The 23,360-nt window shown below is 34.1% G+C and overlaps 1 protein-coding gene across 1 annotated transcript in view; it reads left to right on the top strand.

The window, feature by feature from the left end:
* Positions 1–23,244, top strand: part of slc35f1 (solute carrier family 35 member F1) — a 100,695-nt gene extending 77,451 nt beyond the window's left edge. The window contains exons 4-8 of the mRNA XM_016295795.1: positions 622–781; positions 1,357–1,513; positions 4,398–4,450; positions 11,754–11,908; positions 22,469–23,244. Of these exons, the coding sequence (XP_016151281.1) occupies positions 622–781; positions 1,357–1,513; positions 4,398–4,450; positions 11,754–11,908; positions 22,469–22,693 (750 nt within the window). The 3' untranslated portion in view covers positions 22,694–23,244. The remainder of the gene's footprint in view (positions 1–621; positions 782–1,356; positions 1,514–4,397; positions 4,451–11,753; positions 11,909–22,468) is intronic.
* The last annotated feature ends 116 nt before the right edge of the window (positions 23,245–23,360 follow it).

The following is a 23,360-nucleotide window of genomic DNA, read 5'->3' as shown; positions in this document are numbered from 1 at the left end:
GGATATTATCTATCTTTCTGGGATATGGGATTCTATTGATCGTTCTATTGTTCTATCGTTCTTTCTATCATTCTTGTTTTATCTATCGTTTGTTAATTCGTTCTATGTCTCGTGTCTATCTATCTATCTATCTATCTATCTATCTATCGTTCTATAACATATTGTTCCATCTATTTGTCGTTTTATCGATCACCTGTTGTTCTGTCTATCTGTCGTTCTATTTTCTATAATTGAATTTGAATTTAAAAATGTTTTTTTGACAGTTATTTTGTATAAATATGGGATATTATCTATCTTTCTGGGATATGGGATTCTATTGATCGTTCTATTGTTCTATCGTTCTTTCTATCATTCTTGTTTTATCTATCGTTTGTTAATTCGTTCTATGTCTCGTGTCTATCTATCTATCTATCTATCTATCTATCTATCGTTCTATAACATATTGTTCCATCTATTTGTCGTTTTATCGATCACCTGTTGTTCTGTCTATCTGTCGTTCTATTTTCTATAATTGAATTTGAATTTAAAAATGCTTATGTTTTGAGTAATTTTGTATGAATATGGGATGTCAAAACATGTTTTTGATTTTTACTGAATACAGATTTTCAATGTATTCCACAGCTGCTGGACTGCTTCGTGATCCCTGTGGTGTTGCTGCTGTCATGGTTCTTCCTGTTAGTCAGGTATAAAGTGCTGCACTTTGTGGGTGTGGGCGTGTGTCTCCTGGGCATGGGCTGCATGGTGGGCGCTGACGTCCTGGTGGGCCGACAGCAAGGCCTCGGTAAGTCCTCGCCCCTCCACGATGCCGTGGTACACCCTGAATATTAACCCGCACAATAACCCTCTCTCGTTTCCCTTGGGTGGTGTTTTGTTTCGCGTGCAGCCACAGTCCAGACGTTACATCAGTGTAAAGCACTACCCAATCCTCCCGAGAATCCTGGATCATGCGGATTGATTCAGTTTCAGAGTCTGTTATTAAATATGAATGAACAGTAGGGGCTTGTCCATACAATTTCACACACAGCTTTCCCCACGGGGCGGTCTAATGAAAATCACACTAATTTGCTGCGATTCTGCTGTTGTTAGAGTTGTCTCTGAATAATTTACCTACCACTGAGTTAATGTTACATTTACATTTATGCATTGGGCATATGCTTTTATCCAGAGTGACTTACAGAGCATTCGAGTATACATTTTATTAGTATGCTTGTTCCCTGAGAATTTAGATTTCTTACACATACATTAAAATATTATTTTCATTGTCATTGTTTTTGAGTTCACTTAAGTTTTTAGCATATATATATATATATATAATATGTATTACCTAATATAAGGCTCATGTCATGTTTTATACAGGGGACCATAAGCTTTTAGGGGATTTATTGGTTCTTGCGGGAGCGACGCTCTACGGCATCTCCAATGTATGTGAGGAGTTCATCGTGAAGAACCTGAGCCGAGTCGAATTCCTGGGAATGATGGGTCTCTTTGGCTCCTTCTTCAGTGGTATCCAACTGTGAGTCTCTTACTATTAACTTTTAAAGATCAAATCATTGTAATTGTAGATTTGTGGCCTTTCCTCCAGGTCTCTTAGCTTTGAGGCCATCGGTATGCTAGTATACTTATAAAACTTGACAAAATGAACTATTACACTTATATTTTTGAGAAAATTGTTTTTGTTCAATAAAATGATCTTTAAGATGACAGTCTTTTTAATGACTGTAATTTAGGGATGCACAATATATACTACCCAAGCGGCAACCTCCCGCTCTCTCTCGTGAAGCCAACACGGAAATGACTTAAACTGTAATTCGTCAACTGGCCACTAGAGGCTGGCTGCAAAAGGGAGTCAATCCCATAGACTCCCATGTTAAATGCCTAACTTTACAGCAGAAAATAAACGTTTACAGCCTGGTTCAAAAAATGATTTTGGTCTTTATAGCTAATTTTGCCCTTCATGACAACTGTGAGGGGGGTGCATTTTTTATAACTCATCCCTTTAAATGATATTAAGCCTTAAAGTTCTGCATAATTAAGGATGTTAAATGCCTAACTTTACAGCAGAAAATAAACGTTTACAGCCTGGTTCAAAAAATGATTTTGCCCTTCATGACAACTGTGAGGGGGGTGCATTTTTTATAACTCATCCCTTTAAATGATATTAAGCCTTAAAGTTCTGCATAATTAAGGGCGTGGCCACTTGAGTGACAGGTGGATTGCCGCTGCTGACACTGCCGTCGATCTAGGTGGGCGTGGATTCAGCAACCAGCTCCCGCCTTTTTGCCCATTTTCGATTATCTGGGAGTGACGCCTGGTGACGCGCTGCCAAGATGGCAATGGCCCGCTCCGCCCACTTTGAGCTTCAAAAACGCTCTTCAGGAAACTATGGGTGACGTCACGGACACTACGTCCATGTTTTTTATACAGTCTATGATACTACCAATGAAATGATTGAGGTCAGTAAGATTTTTTTTTAATTCATACTTTTATTCAGCAAGGATGCATTAAATTGATCAAAAGTGACAGTAAAGACATGTTACAAAAGATGCATATTTCAAATAAATGTTGTTTCAAATCTTTTTAGCTCTGCCATCAAAAAAATTTAATACATTTTAGAATATATGACAATATAAAAGTCATTTTAAATTGTAACAATATTACTGTTTTGCTGCATTTTTTATCAAATAAATGCAGTCAAATGAGCTTAAGAGATTTTTTCCAAAACATTAAAAAAAATCTTACTGACCCCAACCGGTAGTTTACATTGGTACCATATAGTTTTACAATTTATCGCTTATTTAGTGATACAATTTATCACTATTAGTTAACTAATATTAACTAATATTTCATATATATCAGCATTTTCATGTTCATTTTCCTTATTTTTACATTTAACTGTCCACTGCTGTCATCTAATACTCACTTCAAGTTTATATTTAATAACACTTTTAAATATAACCTCAAAAATGAATGTCCAATATCCATCCATACTGTACATTATAATGCAGTCATGCTTGTATTAACTTATATCTTTTAAATGAATGATTTGGTTTATATTTTTTTTAAATGTAATAGTATTTAGTTGCATTTTTCATTTATTTAGTCAAAATAGTATGGGATTTTAAAATCCTACATTTATTGATTATCAAGCTATTTAATTATATACGCTTATGGATATTACCCAGAATATCTCTGCATCCCTACTGCCAATTAAAAAAAAAAAAAAACTTTGCTTTTGCTTTCATACCTTTGCTGTGATGTAAACTAAAAACTATAGTCTATCATACCCTTGATTAAGATCATTTACACCAAGTTACTCCAGGGTTTCCTGTTAACTGTTTAACCATGTTAAACTCTAGTAGCAGGAGATCACCTTCACATGGTTTTCACCGAAACTTAATGATTTTTTTAGTTGGATTGCCATCCACCTGCCGTCATCCTCAGATCCACCTCACAGTTTGACGTTTACACAGCCTGCATGTTTAATTATCATTTCCACCAGAGCCATTTGGATCTCCGGCACCACATATCCCAGCTACTTCCAAGCGCCAGCCAGCTGGAAGGTTCTCGTCTCCCGTCTTTTTTATCCATCCGCAAACGAGGCCCATTTGGACCGCCTGCGTCCCGCAGCAAACATACAGCCGCTCCAGCTGGAGTCGCGTTCTCATCTAACACCTTTATTCCCCCGCTGCCGGAGCTTCGCTGCGCTTTAACATCTATATTTGTGGCGTATTTATATAAACGCCAACGACACTGTTTATTCATGCCAGCTGGGTGTAATTAATTATGCTGAAAGGCATTCATATCTGACAGCAGGCTGGAACTGTGGACGACAGTCAAACACTGCTTTCACTTAAAGTCTGACTGCTTCATAAAGGGCTCTGGAGGAAGCAGCGTGACAACCACACTGGATCTAGAATATTCTCTCTTTCTCTGCCTGCATCAAATAGTTTCATCTGCAGGCGTCAGATCTCCTGCTGATGTACCACTAGACGCTGTCGGCCGATGAGACTTGTAGCCTTGGCAACAGATCATCTGTGACGGCTCTACACAGGTGTCACACGGGGCCAGAGGATTGTTTCCCGCGCGGCTTTAATTGTGCGTGGGGGGGATGGGATGACCTGTCATTGTTAGTAAGTCGGAAAAGCTCATACTGAACCGGCTGCATGTCACGAGAATCCCTCGGACTGTCCAGGAGGGCTTCAGGGGAGATTGACAGCTCTTTGCTGAGGCTGGCTGGATTTGTCACACTGGCCGTTGTTGCCGAAATCGTCCACCTGTCAAAATGTAGCATGCTGTCGAGACTTCGGCGCTGTCGCTATTTATCTTTTATTGACGTTCTGGTTTTTCTCAAGCTCAGCTGTGGCTGATGGGAGTTGTGCTGTGTTTCTGTTTTTCAGGGCCATTATGGAGCACAAGGAGCTTCTGAAGGTGCAGTGGGACTGGCAGATCGGTAAGCTGGTGATTTTGATGGTTTTCACACTTGGTTTGATTGCTTGATCCCAACCTGAGTTGAATTCAATAATCCTCTCCCTCCCATTGGTCTCTTTTCACAATGTACCACTGAACCTGAAAGCGGTTTTACTGCAAATAATTTCGTTATTAGCAAGTATTTTTGTCCAAAAAAAAAGAAGTTCACTAAATTAACAATTTTAAAAGATGTTTTTAGAGAATGCATGTTTAACATGAAGTCATGAACAATTGTTGTCGTATTGCTTTGGTAGATATTTTATTTTAAATAAAAAGTTAAAAACAAATGGAGAATCTGCCAGTGCAATAAGACAAAATACACTTATATTTGCAATACAATCTACAAAATTAAGTCTAAGTACATTTTAACCAAGGGAAACTGATCTCGTTTCAAAGATTTGTAAATACACTAAAATTCAAAAGTTTTTTTTAACTGTAATTTAAAAAAAAAATAGTTATTAGCATTTTATGCTCACCAATGTGGCATTTATTTGATCACAAATGCAGTAAAAACAGTAATATTGTAAAATATTATACAATTTTAAAATAACTGATTTTTGTACAGGTCAGAAGGAATTAATAATTGTGTTACATTTTTATGACATTTTTGTCCAATTAATTGCATTACATTAAGAATTTAACTGACAGCCATTATAAAAACATTATAAAAAATGAAAACATATATATATGTTTTCATTTTTCATGCATATATATATATATATATATATATATATATATATATACTGTATATAGTAGTGGCAAAAGTAACATAAAATAATATAAATAATGTAAATAAAGAAAATAATATAAATATATTTGGCTACTTAAATAAAACAAGCTTAAATAACACTTTAAAATGCATGAATTTCATTGCATTATATATAAAAATATTAAGTTTATTTAAGTGTTATGCTAAAAGAAATTTTAGAAACCATTTTTATTGCTTCTTTTTATAAGTATATTTTTTTAGTCACTTTGCAAAAAACTGCTTCTAAATGGGTATTTATTTATTTTACAGTTTTCCAGTAAAAGTATTTATAAATCTTTAAAACCACATACATTTTCAAGAGAAGCAACACTGCAAAAAACAAGACATGTTTTTGCTTATTGTCTCATGAATACAAGTGTATTTTCTTATTGCACCAAATCAGCATATTAGAATGATTACTGAAAGATCACGTGACACTGAAGACTTGACTAATGATGCTGAAAATTCAGCTTTGCATCACAGGAATAAGTCACACCAGAACAGTCTATGCTATTTAATCGATTGAGTCATTTTTTTTGTGCCCATATATCTAACAAGAATTCAATTTCCTTTGTCAACCAGCAAGCATTTTCCATTTATCTTGGGAATGTTTTGTGACAGATATAACAAAATATGCATCATCAATAGCGGTTCGTTTCCTCAAATTAGGTTGGATAGCTTTCATTGCAAATATAAATCACAAAGCGCGTAAACCACACTCCAGACCCCCGCTTTCAAGAGATCTTGTGTGCAACCGAGTTCAAAAAACAGCTTTCATAGCACCGCACTCAAACATACAGGGGTCTGGTGTTGAAACCTCCTTAGAAACAACACCAGACAGCTGTGAACGGACGGGGCTGATTAAATATTGCTGTGCACGTGCTGCTGAGCTCAGGGAGAGATGCTGGAGCGCCAACAAAACCAGAAGATGTGACGTTCAATTTGACTTCCTCACAAACGATAACAGGCATATTTAAACTGTTGGCAGAAGACAATTAACAAAATTAATTGCTTATGCAGTCCGTGACATCTCTACCCCGTGTATAAATACACACGCCTGCTCACGTCTTCTTAGAAAACGAATGCACAAACACAAATACAGTTTTAACAATAAGCCACTCCAGGCAGTGCGTTACAGTAATTTTACTACAGTTACTGTTAAATGCATCTGATTTGAAATAATTATAAATATCATTTGGTTTGTAATCCCGTTTAGACGAGACTTGGCAAAACTTGCGTCCTCAAATTCGGTGTATTTTTATGACCCAGGAAGTAACTTAAGTTTAATCCAGATTGATGCGGCTTGATGAAGTGTTGAGAGGCTGTGCCAAAGGCAGCATTTGGGTTGGATCCCAGGAGGATGCTGGCTTGTCACAGGGACATTAGCAAGTCTAGAGTCGCTTGAGGGGGCAATGTCATTAACTGTCAGGGCTGTTGCAAGTAACGCGCTTTATGCCAGAAGAAGGAACGTCTCCCGCCAAAACTGTGATGCCCTTGAAAAATAACGAGGGCATGTTGATGACAATGCATTAGTTATGTTGCCACCGTCCTTGAAAGAGCATGAGAAAATTCATATTTATTTGTGTATCATTGCATATGTTATATTTATTAATATACAGTGACTTCTGAAGTATTTGGGTGCTTAAATGAAAAGTGAACATTTGCTAAAAATGTACTCACCCTCAGGCTTTACAAGATGTAGATGAGTTTGTTTCTTCATCAGAACAGATTTGGAGAAAGTTTAGCATTACGCCACTTGCTCACCAATCCGATCCTCTGCAGTGAATGGGTGCCGTCAGAATGGGAGTCCAAACAGCTGATAAAAACATCACAATAATCACAAGTAATCCACACGACTCCAGTCCATCAATTAAGCTGCATGTTGAGTCATCTATACATAATATTGCTTTCTCTAAAGAAAAAGTTATCTCATCTGAATCAGGAGAGAAATATGCACAGATCAAGCACTGTTTACAAGTCAAAACAGTCCAAAACAGTTCTAAACAAATATGTGGGTGGATAATGATGTGAGGGGTTGGACTGGGACTGATACACTGGAGGAAGTGTTGTTATCGATTATATACTTGTATTTTGGGCAGAAACAAAGGTTTGAAGTTAAAAATGTCTTGATGAATTTTGAAAAATGCTGGGTTAAATACAACCCAGCTATTGGGTTACTCAGCTATCACCCAGCACTGGATTTTATCTAAAGAGGTCATATGATGTTGCTAAAAAGAACATTATTTTGTGTATTTGGTGTAATGAAATGTGTTTATGTGGTTTAAGGTTAAAAACACACATTATTTTCCACATACTGTACATTATTGTTTCTCCTCTATGCCCTGCCTTTCTGAAACGCGTTTTTTTATGTTTTTTTATACGATTTTTACAAAGCTCATCGGTCTGAAAAGCAAGGTGTGCTCCAACTTAACCACTGATTTCTAGTCGTGTCCTCTTTTGGAAGGCCAAACAAAGTAGTTTCGCTTTCACAACAAAACACACAGTGTCACACACGGCAAGCTAGAGTGAGCAGCGGCGGGCGGGCTTGAGAACGGGCTTGTGGCAACCACATGTAACGACCCCGGGCTGGACTCCGCTTCATCCACAGTGAAAGCCGATCCGGTGATCCACAGTGCGAAGCACGGGTCCAAAAATTTGTGAATTCCCAAACCCGAAGAGACCCGTAAATGTACTACACTGAACCGACCCGGACCCGTCTATTATTTTGAAAGTTGGACACGGGCCCATACAGAACCGAGAAATGTCAAAAATATACTACCCGGAACCGACGCGGACCGTCAAATATTTGAAAGATGGACCCGAACCCGGCCGAGAAGACACAGACCCGACTGGACCCGATCGGCACATATTCCACAGCAAATTGCTATTAACAAGTTGATAAACAAGTTGCGAAAATTAAACTTTTTGTCTTACCTAATGTAAGAAGCCTCCCTTGTACCTGACTGTGATGCACACAATCCTCCTTGCCAAGAAAGTTCCATCCGTGTTATTCCTCTCTTGCCAATTGAAATGCGTAATCCACTCATTATTCCAGTTTCAAAAGTCCACTTGCTGTCACGGTGACGGATGACAAATGCGACTTTGCAGTTTTGCAATTTTTGTATCTCGAGTCAACTTGCATAATAATTTAGACTGTTTGCCCATTTGGATTATAATAACGATTGCTCGTCCAGTGCCATGGCTGCTGACGTTAGCTTTACTTATTTGCTATCATCTCTGTGCTCTCTGAGCCGAGTCTGAGCAAAAATTTTAGATATAACAACAAGACTGTTCATTCATAATATTATTTACAAAAAAATCAATAATAACTCACATCACTCATGAAGGTATCCATTATCACCGTGCGTGTGCATTAACTCCGCCCACTCTGCTGCTGATGACGTTGCTCGTGGGTTTTTTATTTTTTCCAGCTTATTTCAAATTACCGACTCACACTTTTCTCATCCTAATTTTACAAGTTGAAAGTTACAAAACAACACACGCACAGCGCTGACTGACTCTGATAATGGCTGGGTGTTCTCCGAGTCCGATTGACTCGGGTATTACACACAATGTTAAACAGACCCGAGACCCCGAAGTAATAGATTGGAACCCGACCCGGACCCGGCTGACCATTTAAAATATAGCCCCGAACCCGTACGGATCCCGGGTCTCGGGTCCTCCGTGTAGACCTCAACCGTGAACATTTGGGCGGCGTTATGCAAATCTTCCCACATCGTGACGTAGACATGTGGGGGCATGTTAGAACGAGCCGTTTTAGGTAGGTGTGGCTGACTCTTAACTTTTATAAAGAATATCTCTTTGGATTTGAGACTTTAGTCTTTGCAACTTTACAGATCTTCTTTATGCACCAAGAGCTTGTAACACTCCAAAGAGAAAGGAAAACTTGAAATCGCATCATATGACCCCTTTAACTCAGCAGTTTTTAGAGTGTAGCTTTTCACTTAACAAGATGTTAATTGCTGGACTGAAGACTTGTGGATTACTGGTGGATAATTGTAATGTTTTAATCAGCTGTTTGGACTCTCATTCTGACGGCACCCATTCACTCCAGAGGATCCATTGGTGAACTAGTGATGTAATGCTAAATATCTCCAAATTTGTTCTGATTAAGAAACAAACTCATCTACATCTTGAATACCTCTTCATCATGAGTAAATTTTCAGCAAATTTTCATTTCTGGGTGCACTATTCTTTTAAAAAGTTGAATGTCATTGCATTAGAAAACAAATGTCAAAAAGTGCTTTTTATTTTAAGGAAATAAAAGCTTTTCCAAGTAAAACTCTTTAATAAATGTAATATATTTTGTTATAAAATGCAATGCATGCATTTGGAAGTGTTTTTTTAGGTTTTTAAAAGTCCCCATATATATGTTATATTTATATTTCTTTTAATATTATTTAATATTATTTTTGCCACTACTGAATATATGGGTACTGCTACATTGCTCAGGGTGCATCATTAGTTAGATTTGTCCCATCCACTCTGAAAATACTCTAAAAATGTTGTCATCCCCTCCAATTAATTAAAGAGTTTTTTTACGAGTTTATTTCAGGCTTTTTATTTCAGATAGATCTGAACTTCCCCTGAATAGCAGGTGACAACTTATAATTCTCTGATGTGCTACATCGCCAAAAAGTGGTAGCAAGGCAACTAAATAAGTTATGAAGCCTTCTGCTCAGCTCCGAAGCCTCATAGCCTGAGAACCAACTGCGTGTGAACAGCAGTGAGCTCTGAAATATATAGTGTGATACAGTCCTGACATTGATTTGTCCTTATTGGGTACAAGCTGATTATTTGTTTTTACCTCAAGGGTTTCAGAGTTGATCCTGTACTTTTTCTTTCATAGCAGCACTGTCACTAACAAAAAGATTAAAACGTGCTATGATACTGTGTTTTATGTTATTACAGAATTATCATGTTTTTAATATTCACCTTAAAGTACAATGTAAATGAATACTATGGTGCCAATAATATAAAGGGGCTAAGTAAATATACAATGTACGGTTTTTAACATTACAGTATTAATATTTGTAATGGGACCACTCATGAATAATAATAATAATAATAAAACTGTAATAATAATACAGGACAACTCAGGATCTAATAATAATAATAATAAAACTGTAATAATAATACAGGACAACTCAGGATCTAATAATAATAATAATTTAATATTATTATTATTATTATTAGATCCCGAGTTGTCCTATAAACAATATTGTTATTATTCTAGTGGTCTCAGTTTTTTTCTCTATGCTTTTCCCTTATATTTCCCAAACCAAGATAGGAAAAATATATTAAAACATAAAAAAATTGTGTACGTCACTTACAAAAGCGAAATTGGTGACTTGGTGGGATGCCAGACAGGAAGCAGATTTTGTTAGTATTGTCTGCCTTTTCATTTCAAAACAAATTATCATTATCTCTTACCATTTCTGCTGTGTCTCCATCTGCTGGAATAGGTTGTGTCCTTTACAAACGCATTTGGAAATGAATGGCCTGAGAAAACACAAGTGAATAATTTCTTTTTTTTGTGGCATCCAATTCCATTATGATTGTGCTGGATGAATTATGAGCAGAATATCACAGCTGCTGACTTTCTGTCCTCTATGATATGAACAGCTGAATGCTGCTAACAGAGGAATATTGTGCTACACTCCTCACTGGCTTTATCTGCACAATATGAAGCTGCAATATCGTGTTGTACTGGAAAATAATAGTAGCTGTTTATAATGTTTTCTATATTGCCTGTACATATAATGCATTATAAAGAGGTACTCATAATAGCATGTAAAATTGTAACTACAGCTATTATTTGCTTTTTCTTTTAATACATTTATAAGAGCACAGCTATGAATAGGTAAGGATTATAAATAAAAGATAATGTACAGTAATTATCACAAAGTTGAACCAGATCAAAACCCAGATGCAATGTAGATTAGTGCAGTTCATATAAAATATTAATTTAAGTTGTAATTGTTTTATTATGTGAGAAGAAGGAGGTTTCACGGTGAAATAATAAAAAAAAGTCTATTAAACAATTTTGCAGTCATAAAACAAAAATATTTAGTTCCAGAATGTCATGATTGACCAATCAGAATCAAGTATTCCAGAGAACTGTATAATGATGTATTATTATTATAATTTTTTATGAAGTAATGTAATATAAATAATAATTATAGACCAATACATTCCAAACTATTATTACATTACATTACATTACATTATATTATATATTCAAATACATATATTTTTTAAATATATACTTTACATTTATTTTTAAGCTTTATTTGAAATTATAACTATCATTTTTTTAACTCACATTTTGATAACAAATCGAATTAAAAAATACATCCAAATTAAAAACAACATAAAAGATTTATTACGCCTAAGGTTGTTGATCAACGTTTTTTTTTTCTTTCTTCAATTGGCTTTTTTTATTTAATTGCACTATGTATTGTTCAGATTTTCCCTATAGTGACTGATGTGGCTGTAACTCTTTATGTCCTCTCAGGGCTGCTGTACATTGGATTCAGCGCGTGTATGTTTGGCTTGTACAGCTTCATGCCAGTGGTAATCAAAAGAACCAGCGCCACAGCGGTGAACCTCTCCCTGCTGACGGCTGACCTGTACAGCCTCTTCTGCGGCCTGTTCCTGTTCCAGTACAAGGTTAGAATATGCTTTCACTCTCTCACTGCTCTCTCTCTTTCTCACCTCCTCACCACCACATGTCATTACACCTACTGTAATTTTACTCACTTGCCTTTACTCAATTTCTTTACTCTCCTTCTCAGAGGTCGTCTCTGTGATTTCATTATGAGACATGCAGCTTTCACAGTCCTCAAAAACATGTTTTTTAGAGATTAGAGAATCCTAAATTCTGCACAAAATGTATTTTTTCCACCCAAAGTCTATGTACTTATAATGTAAGTCAAGATCTCCTGTACTAAAAAAAACAATTTAGTTTTGCATGACCATTTTCCTGTGGCAGGATGAGAATGATGGATATGTATGTGTATGGCAATGATTAATCGTGATTAATCGCATCCAAAATGAAAGTTTTTGTTTATATAATATATGTGTGTGTACTGTATATATTTATTACGTATATATAAAGACACACAAATACAGTATATATTTTGAAAATATTTACATGTATATATTTATATTCATATAATTTATATTATATATAAATATATTTAATATATAAACAACATTTTTCTTAAATATATACATGCATGTGTTTGTATTTATATATACATAAAAAATATACACAGTACATACACATATATTATGTACACATAAACTTTTATTTTGGATGCGATTAATCGCGATTAATCGTTGCCCAGCACGATGTGTTGACTTGTGGTCAGAGATGTAATTTTATTCAAAATAAAAAAAATTTGAGTGTAAAATAAAATGTTTATAGTGAAGTAGTGTCTTGGGGCCAGGGTTTGAAATTAAACCCATCAACTCAGCCAATTGCAGGTGAAAATCAAACAATTATCTAACTTCTTAACACTTCTTAACTCATTAGTCATATTGGCCGATTGTGATTAATAAAGTATGTCCTCCAACCAGGAGTCTCTAACATTAGCAATAGACTGTGAAAAGAGGGTCACCCACTGGACCCTTTAAAATTCTAATACTTTCTAACTCAGATATTTTATAAAATTATATATAAACATTTTAAAAACTAACATTTAAACAAATTTGAATGTTTTTATTAGTTTCAGAGTCACAGAGATTTATTTTTTTCTCAGGGGTACTGCGTGTTCTCTCTGCTTGCTGGGAATAGCTAGAAGTGGCTCAACGAAATCAGATTGAGTCTGAGCAGAGCGGCGTTTTTTTTAGTGATAACAAAAGCTTTAATCACGTATAGAGCATCTCTGGCTTTGTTTTCAGTGTCCTTGTGTGAAGAGGCTCAGCACAGCTGTCATCTGTCTCTTTCTGAATCGCAGAAATAATCATGGATTTCAGTTCATGTTTGATAGACATGTTGAAATGCATTTTTATATAGAAATATAGCATATCATAAGTAAAAATAATATAAGGTGTTGTTTTGCTAATTTCAGCAGTTTATGTATACTAGATACAGGATAGTAATATATTTCTGAAATACATTATATTTTTGTAATATTATATTGTAATGAAAGAAAAGTATAAATTGTTGTTTTGCTTATTTCAGCAGTCTATGTGTACTAGATACAGGAAAATAATGTAGTTATGAAATACATTATATTATATTATAAAGGAGTAAGAAGAGTATAAGGACTTGTTTTGCTAATTTCAGTATTTTACATACACTAGATAAAGGAAAATAGAGTAATAACATTATTTTTTAAATTAAGAGGGCACACAATTTTTTTCTTCATGCCTCAATTGCTCTTAGGTTTTCTTTTAACTCTTTTTATTTCCTTGGTAACTAAGTACACAACATTTGATTAAATGTTATTAGTTGAAATATTGTTAGTAGAAAGTAGTATTGAAGTTAGTAGAAAACAGTTTATTGATATAACTCATTTTCACACAAATGTTGAAATTGTTTTTTTTTTCACTCCTAGTTTTTAAAATGTGCATACATAAGCGTTTTACTACAGCTTTAAACAGCTCAACCAGATTTGGGAGCCATAACTGTTTTGTAATTAGCCTATAAGCAGAGCTCTCAATCATTACATTTCGTTATCAGATTAATTACATGATATGCTGATTAATTAAATATGTCATTAGTCTAAAGCTTTATAAATATAAGCTGAAAAATTCGGATATTTTAAGGTTTTTAAGGGTGGTAGATGAGTAAACCTGTTGTCATATTTCATCTGTTTTTTATTGTTTATATGTGCACACATACATCAGACACGTTTCAATTGGCTGCTCTATTGTGTTTTTTGTTTTGCTTAGTGTTTTTAAAATGCTGTTTTTTAATATAATAATTAACCAAATTAATGCATTACATTGACAGGCATAGTATTAAGTAATCCTGTAATACTACATGATGCTCTTGTCTGGTATGATATGAAGAAATATTTTCTGCATTTCAAAACATTTCATACTGTTCCCTCTGGTCATTGTGCTGTACAAAGGCTAGGGGTTACATCAGCGTGAAAGAAAGCCGGCATATCTGAAGCGCCTCCAAATGAATCCCTCTCCAGCCCTGAACTGAATGCCAGAGCCATTTGTAATGTGGTCATATGTAGCTAGAGCTCTCTGAGATTCTCTGCACGCTGTTGTTATTGCTGGTCGGTAGTCTGCACCTGCATTCTCATCTCCTTTATTTTTGTGTCTGGCCTTTTGTCTTCTCAAACCTGGTTTCTGCTCACGACGCAAACTCAAGGTCCTTTTGAGTTTATAGCAGAGCCTAAAAGAATTTTTAAGACTGTTAATGAGAATTTTACTGGAAGCATGTGGTGGTTACAGAACAAATCATTTGAAAACCACAGAGGGAGACGGAGACTCTTCACGGAGACTCTTCAAGCAGCAGATATGCCCATATTCATGTCTTTAACTATGTGTTAGAATAATAGGATTTTAACTGCCTGACTTGAATGATATTCTCCAATCAATATAGACAGAGTGAAGTTTGTTATGGATCATTCATGCAGTTTTTTATGTCCTTCTAATTATATCTTATATTGGTTTAAGTGAACATTGAAATTTTAAATAAATTCACTACTTTGGATTGAGCAGATATTGCCATTTTAGCATCATCTCCAGACTTTAGATGACTCTACCTTTTAAAATAAAATGGAAATACATAATAAGGAAAATGTATATATATATATATATATATATATATATATATATGCATACTAGGGCTGTCAAAATTAGCTCGTTAACACATGCGATTAATTTTTACAGTTAACGGCGTTAAAATATATTTAACGCAGTTAACACAGGGGCGGGCTAAGGTTGGCCACCCCATTCACAACTGCTGCTTTTGACTCTTTTTCTTGACAAAAATTGCATTTATTTAGAACATCAGACAGAAAGACGCGCAGAACGTCTTTATGTCTTTATGACCACATCAAATGGGAGATTATTCAGACAGACGCGCACTCCACTTCACCTCAGTGCCAGGTGCAAGTCAAACGAGGGCGAAAACAATACCGGTGATGAGGAGCTTCAGCAGAACAACAGTGAACTGCGGTCAGTATGTCAGTAAAAAGATATTTCCCTCTCCTGTCTGCCGTAATACTGTGCTTGTAACATGTGCTCTTCAATTGCACACACAAATGTGCCGGCACGCTAAAGCGCAATTATATATAAAAGGTTGTAAGAAAACACAATGCGTGTCAGATCCCTGCATCAGGTTCAGCAGAAGCAACTCTTAAAGAAATAGAATGGCTATAATCAATGGTCAGTTACATAGAGACATCAGTATTGGTATCAGTGATACTCGCCTTCAGTTATTAAAAAGATGCCAGTTTTTTAGAAATACAATTTTTGTGATTTGTGACCCTGGACCACAAAACTATGAGTGTCAATTTTTCAAAACATTTTGTACATCATCTGAATGCTGAATAAATAAGCTTTCCATTGATGTATGGTTTGTTAGGATAGGACAATATTTGGCCGAGATACAACTATTTGAAAATCTGGAATCTGAGTGTGTAAAATAATCAAAATACTGAGAAAATCGCCTTTAAAGTTGTCCAAATGAAGTTCTTAGCAATGCATATTACTAATCAAAAATTAAGTTTTAATATATTTATGGTAGGAAATTTACAAAATATCTTCATGGAACATGATCTTTACTTAATATCCTAAGGATTTTTGGCATAAAAGAAAAATTTATAATTTTGACCCATACAATGTATTTTTGGCTATTGCTACAAATATAGCCCCGCGACTTAAGACTGGTTTTGTGGTCCAGGGTCGCATTTTAGAAAAAATGTGTGATTAATTATTTTACATTTTTTAATCAATTGACAACACTAATATATACATACATAATTACATACATATACACACACACACACACACACACACACACAAATATATATATAAAATGAACACAATAAGTGCAGCAGTCTTTTTGACCTTCCTCAGTTTTTTCATATACTGTATTTCATACATTTTTGTCTTTGTTTATTTATTTATTTATTTCATTTTATTTTTAATTTTTATATATTTATTTATTTTTAATTAAAACATCATTTGTTTAAACATTAGAGGAAGGGAAAACGAAAGAAACAATGGAATATTTCTAAAAAAAAAATCCTCATTTTGAAAGGTAGAGCAAACTGTCTGGAGATGATGCTAAAATGGCAATATCTGCTGAATCCAAAGTAGTGAATTTATTTAAAATGCACGTATATATTTAAGAGAAATGTGTTATGTTTATATACTAAATTTATTTAGAATATAAATTATATGAATATAAATATATACATGTAAATACAGGTAAATATTTTCCAAATATATACTGTATATGTGTGTATTTATATATACATAATAAATATACACAGTACACACACATAAACAAAAACGTAGGAGTGAGTTTTAGATCATAAAAAGCATTTTCAGGAAATAGAAAATCCTCTCTGGGTCAAAATGAACATGAAAGGTAGACAAACTATAAAGCCATGTCTGAGTAAAAATAACAAAGACACATTTTATTCTTTGCAAACCCTCTTTTAACACATGGCTGTTTGTCTCTTGGACAGTAAAATCCATCTTTGGTTCATAACTTTCATTTTGAAATATGACACTCAGAACACCTTGCATATTACAGTATGATTTATTGCGAGTATGGCATCTTTTTTTTTTTACAGGTTGTAATTACATTACTGTACACTTATTGAAAACTCCTTTCTCCCCTAATGCTTGGGGAAAAAGGGGGCACCATGTGTCTGGCTTGAAATAGCAGGCACTTTATCATAGTTATGCTGGCATGTAGCACCACTTGATATATTTAAATGAGCAACCTGACACACCGGCGATGTAAGCAGAATATATTCCTTTCCAGCAGATATTACTCTTGCCGGCTCTAATACCCTTGCAGTACTGGAAAATCTCTCGGGCTGTGCTCAATCTTCCATACGTTTGCCAGAACCATCTGCTTAATTTCTAATTGTTTCTCACAATTGCAACTTTGTACCTCACAATTCTGATTTTAGTTCTCATAATTGTGACTTAATATATCACAATGACTTTACTGTATATTATCAGTTAGAACATGAAACCACGCAATTGTCATTATTTCTTTTACTTGCGTCTTTATATCACAACTGCAAGTTTATTAGTAGTCATTGTGATTAAATATCACAGTTGCAACTTTTCTTCTTGTAATTTTAACTTATTTTCTGATAATTGTGAATATTTTCCATCTTTTCTTTTCTCACAATTATTATTTCTCACAACTGGAACTTTGTACCTCAACATTAAATCACATAATTGTCTCATTATTTTTGTTCAAAATTGCATCTTTCTCACAACTGCAACTTCATTACTCTTAATTGTGATTAATATATAAAAACTGTAACTTTATTTATTTTAATTGAATCTAATATTTGTGACTATCACAATTTTGACTTTATTTTATATTCTTGCGACTTCATAAGTCAATTATTGCAACTTTATCTCTCAAATTTGCAACATTAAAGCACACAATTTTCATTAGCATAATTGCATTTTTATCTTCATTACTTGTAATTGTGATTAAATATCACAGTTGCACCTTTATTACTTGTAATTTTAGCTTATTTTCTTATAATCGTGATTATTTCCCACAATTGTTACTTTGTTTCATAACTGCAACTTTAAACTCACAATTATAATTTTTTTTGACAAATTAAACTTTATTTCTCAAAATTAAGATTTTATATCTCACAATATGACTTTATATCTGTAATATATGATATAATATTGCAGCATTGTATCACACAATTGTTATTATTTCTCACAATTGCAAATATAAGACTCATAATTCTGATCACTTCTCACAACTTCATCTTTATTTCTTGAAATTGTGACTCTTTCCCACAATTGTTACTTTTTTCCTTTTTTTTAATGTAAACTTTAACTTTAAAAGTTGTTGAAGTTACATCACAGGTTCTTCAGTTCATCGCATTAGTTCTAGATACCATCTGAGGAATGAAATCGATATCTTCAGATGAAAAGTAAGTCCTTCTGGGTTCTTTTTTAAGTTCTGTCCATCCTAAACCTCTCGTCTTGCACATGCTGACAGATTTATACAGACTTGATTTTATGAAAAGCAACTCTGGATATGCATAAAAGCCTCACCAAGACATAGTGTGACTTGCCTTTATTGATTTATTGGAAATATTTATTCTGCTGTGATGCTTGAGGGGGGAAAGGCAGCAGAGGGCTTCAAACTGCGAGAAAGTGTCAAAGTTTATTTCAAATTCTCTGTGGAGTTTCTCAAGACTTCAAAAGCCTAATGTCTATCACTTCAGGGCTTTGGAGTGCATGTGCTAGCAAACATTTATGAGTGTGTGTGTATGCATGTTGTTTTTACACTAGAGTGGCCTCGGCTCAGTGCGGCGGGAAGCACCGATGGTCTCACGGTGGTCCTCTCTGGTAGAGCTTTTAGATGTGATGTGATCAGCTAATAACACTAAAAGCAATTACATATGAGGCTTACTGAATCACAGATGTTTTGATACTTTGAATTTATGTAAAAACATGTTTAATTCCCCTGAAACTAGCATAATGATGTTTTCTGATCAAACACTTTCATACTGAACATTGTTAGTGATTTGATAATGGTCTGCAAGCTTCCAGCATGCTTTGCAGTATTAAATGAGCATTAATATGTACAGTTACTGCTACAGATATTTGCTTACCTAGTTTGTCCTGATGTACTGTAGTTGTTGGTTATTTGTTGTCTGATGTTAAAAGCACATCTTTTATGTTTGCTGTTATGTAGAAATCTATAGTTGGCTCGAGAAGAATTTATTGGCTGAATTAGGGATATTACAGTTAATTAAAACTAAAACCGTAAAAAAAAACATTAACTAAATGTTAACTGAAATAAAATAAAACATACTAGAAACATTTATTTCTTTATCTATTTAATTTAACTTTATGTACTACAATAACTAAAACTAAGGGGACGTTTACACAACACCACCATAAACGGGAAACTTTTGAAGTCAGATTTCAAAATAAAAGTTTTTGAAAATGATAATAGTATCATTTTCAAAAACCATCTCCGTGTAAACTACAAAAAATGCTAATGTGTATTATGTGTTCAGTCTACAGGTATGTGTGCAGGCGCATATTGTTTCTTTACAAAGTGACATCGCCAACTACTGGCATGGCATGAATAATATAGCGTTTTAGTCGTTCTCATGGATCCGTGTGAATGGGGATCGGTTTGAGAATGTTGTCATTTGTAAACGAAACTTCTCAAAAAAGCAAAGAAAAACTATTACCATCTCCGTGTAAACTACAAAAAATGTATTACGTGTTCAGTCTACAGGTATGTGTGCAGGCGCATATTGTTTCTTTACAAAGTGACATCGCCAACTACTGGCATGGCATGAATAATATAGCGTTTTAGTCGTTCTCATGGATCCGTGTGAATGGGGATCGCTTTGACAATGTTGTCATTTGTAAACGAAACTTCTCAAAAAAGCAAAGAAAAAACTTTTTAGTTTTTAGTACATTGATGTTGTGTAAACGTACCCTAACACGAAGTAAAAATGTATAAAAACTAATAATAATAATTAGTGCTGTCAAACGATTAATTGAGATTAATCGCATCTAAAATAAATGTTTTTGTTTGCATAATATATGTGTTTTCTGTGTATATTTATTATGTATATATAAATACACACACATACAGTAAACATTTTGAACATGTCTATATTTATATTCATATAATTTATATTATAAATAAATATATTTAATATATAAAAATTAAATTTTTCTGAAATATATATATATATATTGTATATATAACAAATTAATAAACATGACAGATACACACAACTATATTACTAAACTATATTACTAAAATGTAATATGTAACATTTTAAAACAGCAAAATTTATACAATAAAAACTTTATTAAAAACTTTAATAAAAGAAAAGATTAATAAAAGATAGCATCTCAATGATACTAAAATGACATTGGGCTGAACATGCAGTGCACAAAATGTAAAGCTATTGAGGAAACTTAAAAATCCTAATGCATCAGATTTGCTTGTATTTGTTTGTTTGTTTCTTTTTTAATTATTAACTCAGCTGAATCCTGCTCTTATGGGCAAGAGCTGAAGACCGCATGTAATTGGAAGCCCTTTGTTATAGATGGGCGGCACGTGGCTCAGAAATGGACCATGATCGAGCTGAAAGGCCATTGTTCATCTGCCAGAACTGATTGTTGTGCTCATCCACACCTCAGACCCTATGGATGAAAATCTCTTGATGTGATTTGGAGATTGAGTGACAGCAAATAGAGTGAAGCTTTGGCATTTCAGTTTTCAAAGTCGTGATTGTTGTTGCTATTTTCAAAGTGCTGACAAGGGTATTGAGTCCCTGCTTGACCATAATGCAGAGCAAAATATAATGCACTGCTCCAAAATGGCATTGTCAGTGGTGCAGTTTTATTTTACATTATGTTTTTTTTTTTTTTTTTTTTACTTTTCTTTTAAGGTTTAGTCTTAGTTTTTTAGTAAAAATAACCTCTTAGCAACTTTCTAAGATTCAAAAAACTAAATTCAGATTTTAAGGTCTGGCTCACTTTCAGTTGATGAGTGTGAATTTCCGTCTTCCATCCTAAACCTGTCATGTAATTTGGCTTCATGCTGAAGACTTTGGGATAAATTAGAGCATTCTGGGAAATTAAATGTGTTCTTCCATGACCCATTCAGTTAAGTTAAGCATTCCCATGACATTAAATCACATTAATGCACATGTTTGCCCTTTGGTCTCACAACATAAATTTGAAACCATTATTCAATTATTAATGCCATCCCATCATAATTACAATCACAGACCTTCTGCCTTGAACAGTAGACTCACACTGAGAGTGAATCATTACTCTGTACGTGCTTCGCTCCATCTCTAACACAACTGCTGCTTTTGCTCATTAGTTAATTCTTGGTAGAATCTCTCCTGTTGGGCCTGCACGTCTGATTCCCTCATGTTCATTAACGAAATATGACCCTAATGTGACATATTTACAGGAGCAAACAATGTCTGCAATGGCTGTCATTAGACCGTATGGAGCATCTGCTCAAAAATGAATATTCTGTCATTATTTACTCACCCCCATTTTGTTCCAATCGTTATGTTGCTATTTTGTCTGTGGAAAACAAAAGGAGTGTTTTAAATAACTCCGTTCCATACAGACACTTGTGACTGTGACTCTGAAGTTTTTTTTCTCTTCTTTTGTGTTCCATAGAACAAATAACAGCATGCAGATTTGGATTGATTTGATTTATTATTAATAAATTATGATTTGCAGTTTTAAATCAGTGTTCTATTTATAATAAATCATTTAGAAGTCCTTGTTGTATTTAAGAGTAGTAAATTATGATTTTAAGTTTTAAAACATTTATTTAGAAACAATAAATCATGATGTACAGTTTCTGATCAGTGTTCTGTAGTAGTACTTTTAAAGTTAAAGTAAAATTTGAAGTTTTAAATTCGTGTTCTATTTAGAAAGAAGAAATCATGATTTACAGTTTTAAATTAGTGTTCTATTTGAAAGAAAAGTAAATTATTTAAAAAAATTAAATCAGTGTTCTGTTTGGAATTAATTAATCATGATTTGCATTTTTAAATCAGTGTAAATTGTTATTTAAGGTTTTAAATCAGTGTTCTATTTAGAATTAATAAATCATTATTCACATTTTTAATTCAGTGATCTTATTTCGAATTAATAAATCAATTAATAATTATTTTAATCAGTGTTCCTAATCATTATTTAAATCAGTGTTCTATTCAAAAGTATAGTAAATTATGATTTAAAGTTTTATATGAGTATTCTATTTGAAGAAAAAAAAATTATGATTTATAGTACAAATCAGTGTTCTGTTTTGAATGAATAAATAATTATTTACAGTTTTACTGTTTAAAATCACTGTTCTAATTAAAAGTAGTAAATTATAATTTTAAGTTTTCACTTTATGATTTAAAATGACTAGATCATGATTTGAAATCATTTTTCTATTTGGAACGAATAAATCATTATGTTGAGTTCTAAATCACTCTTTAAACACACTATATGAATTTCATTATGTTGTTTGTCTGTCTTCAGTTTTCAGGCCTTTACCTGCTGTCCTTCATCATCGTCATCCTGGGACTGGTCCTGTACTACTCCTCCTCCACCTACGTGGCACAGGATCCTCGCGTTTATAAACAATTCCGCAACGTGGGAAACGCTATCACAGACACGCCCACCTTGGGGCCCCTGGAGCCTTCGGTGACCTATACGAGCCTGGGTCAGGAGATAGAGGAGGAGCCTCGCGTAAGAGTAGCCTGAAGGGGGCGTGGTCTCTCAAAACCAATCATCCACTGCCCGGCCCAGCATTCTGTAAAAAAACGAATGATAATGATCACTGAATGATGTAAACAACCACGTAGCAAACGAGTACACTGTGATCACGAACTGTCAATAGGTAGCAGTGACTTCTATATATCTGAGATATATCAGATCCATCATGTATAGAGATGATTTCGCCTCATTGCCTCTTTCCCCGCGGCAAATTAAGTGTTTAGAAGGATTCGTGCTGACTGTTTTGTCCAAATGCTTAATTGTGAACGTTTTATTTTCTTATACGAGCACAAAGGGTTCATTGTATTTGAACGTTTGACATGGTTTGTTTCACTACAGTTTTACATTTGAAATGAGATCTATCTGACGAAAATTGCAATCTGAGTTTTACAATGCTGATTTGAGCCAGTGCCTTGCCATGTAATATTATTGTGGATTACGTTAGCCAATGAGAAATCATGACTTAAAAACAGTGTCATCAGTACTGGACATGTCATGATTGCATATTGTATTATCTGCTCAAAATTATAAATATTTCCATTCGTTTTCTTCAAAAAGAGAGAATGATTTTACACCCTTTAACTGTAATACCATATTCAGTTTTTTATATTTGTCATATTTTGTTTGAATTCTGCCAGGAAAAAGGGTACATGCA

Source organism: Sinocyclocheilus grahami, unplaced genomic scaffold, assembly GCF_001515645.1.
Source record: "Sinocyclocheilus grahami isolate Dianchi unplaced genomic scaffold, SAMN03320097.WGS_v1.1 scaffold340.1, whole genome shotgun sequence".
NCBI classification, from domain to species: domain Eukaryota; kingdom Metazoa; phylum Chordata; class Actinopteri; order Cypriniformes; family Cyprinidae; genus Sinocyclocheilus; species Sinocyclocheilus grahami.
The sequence above is the reverse complement of the archived record's forward strand: the minus strand, read 5'-3'. Positions and strand labels throughout refer to the sequence as shown.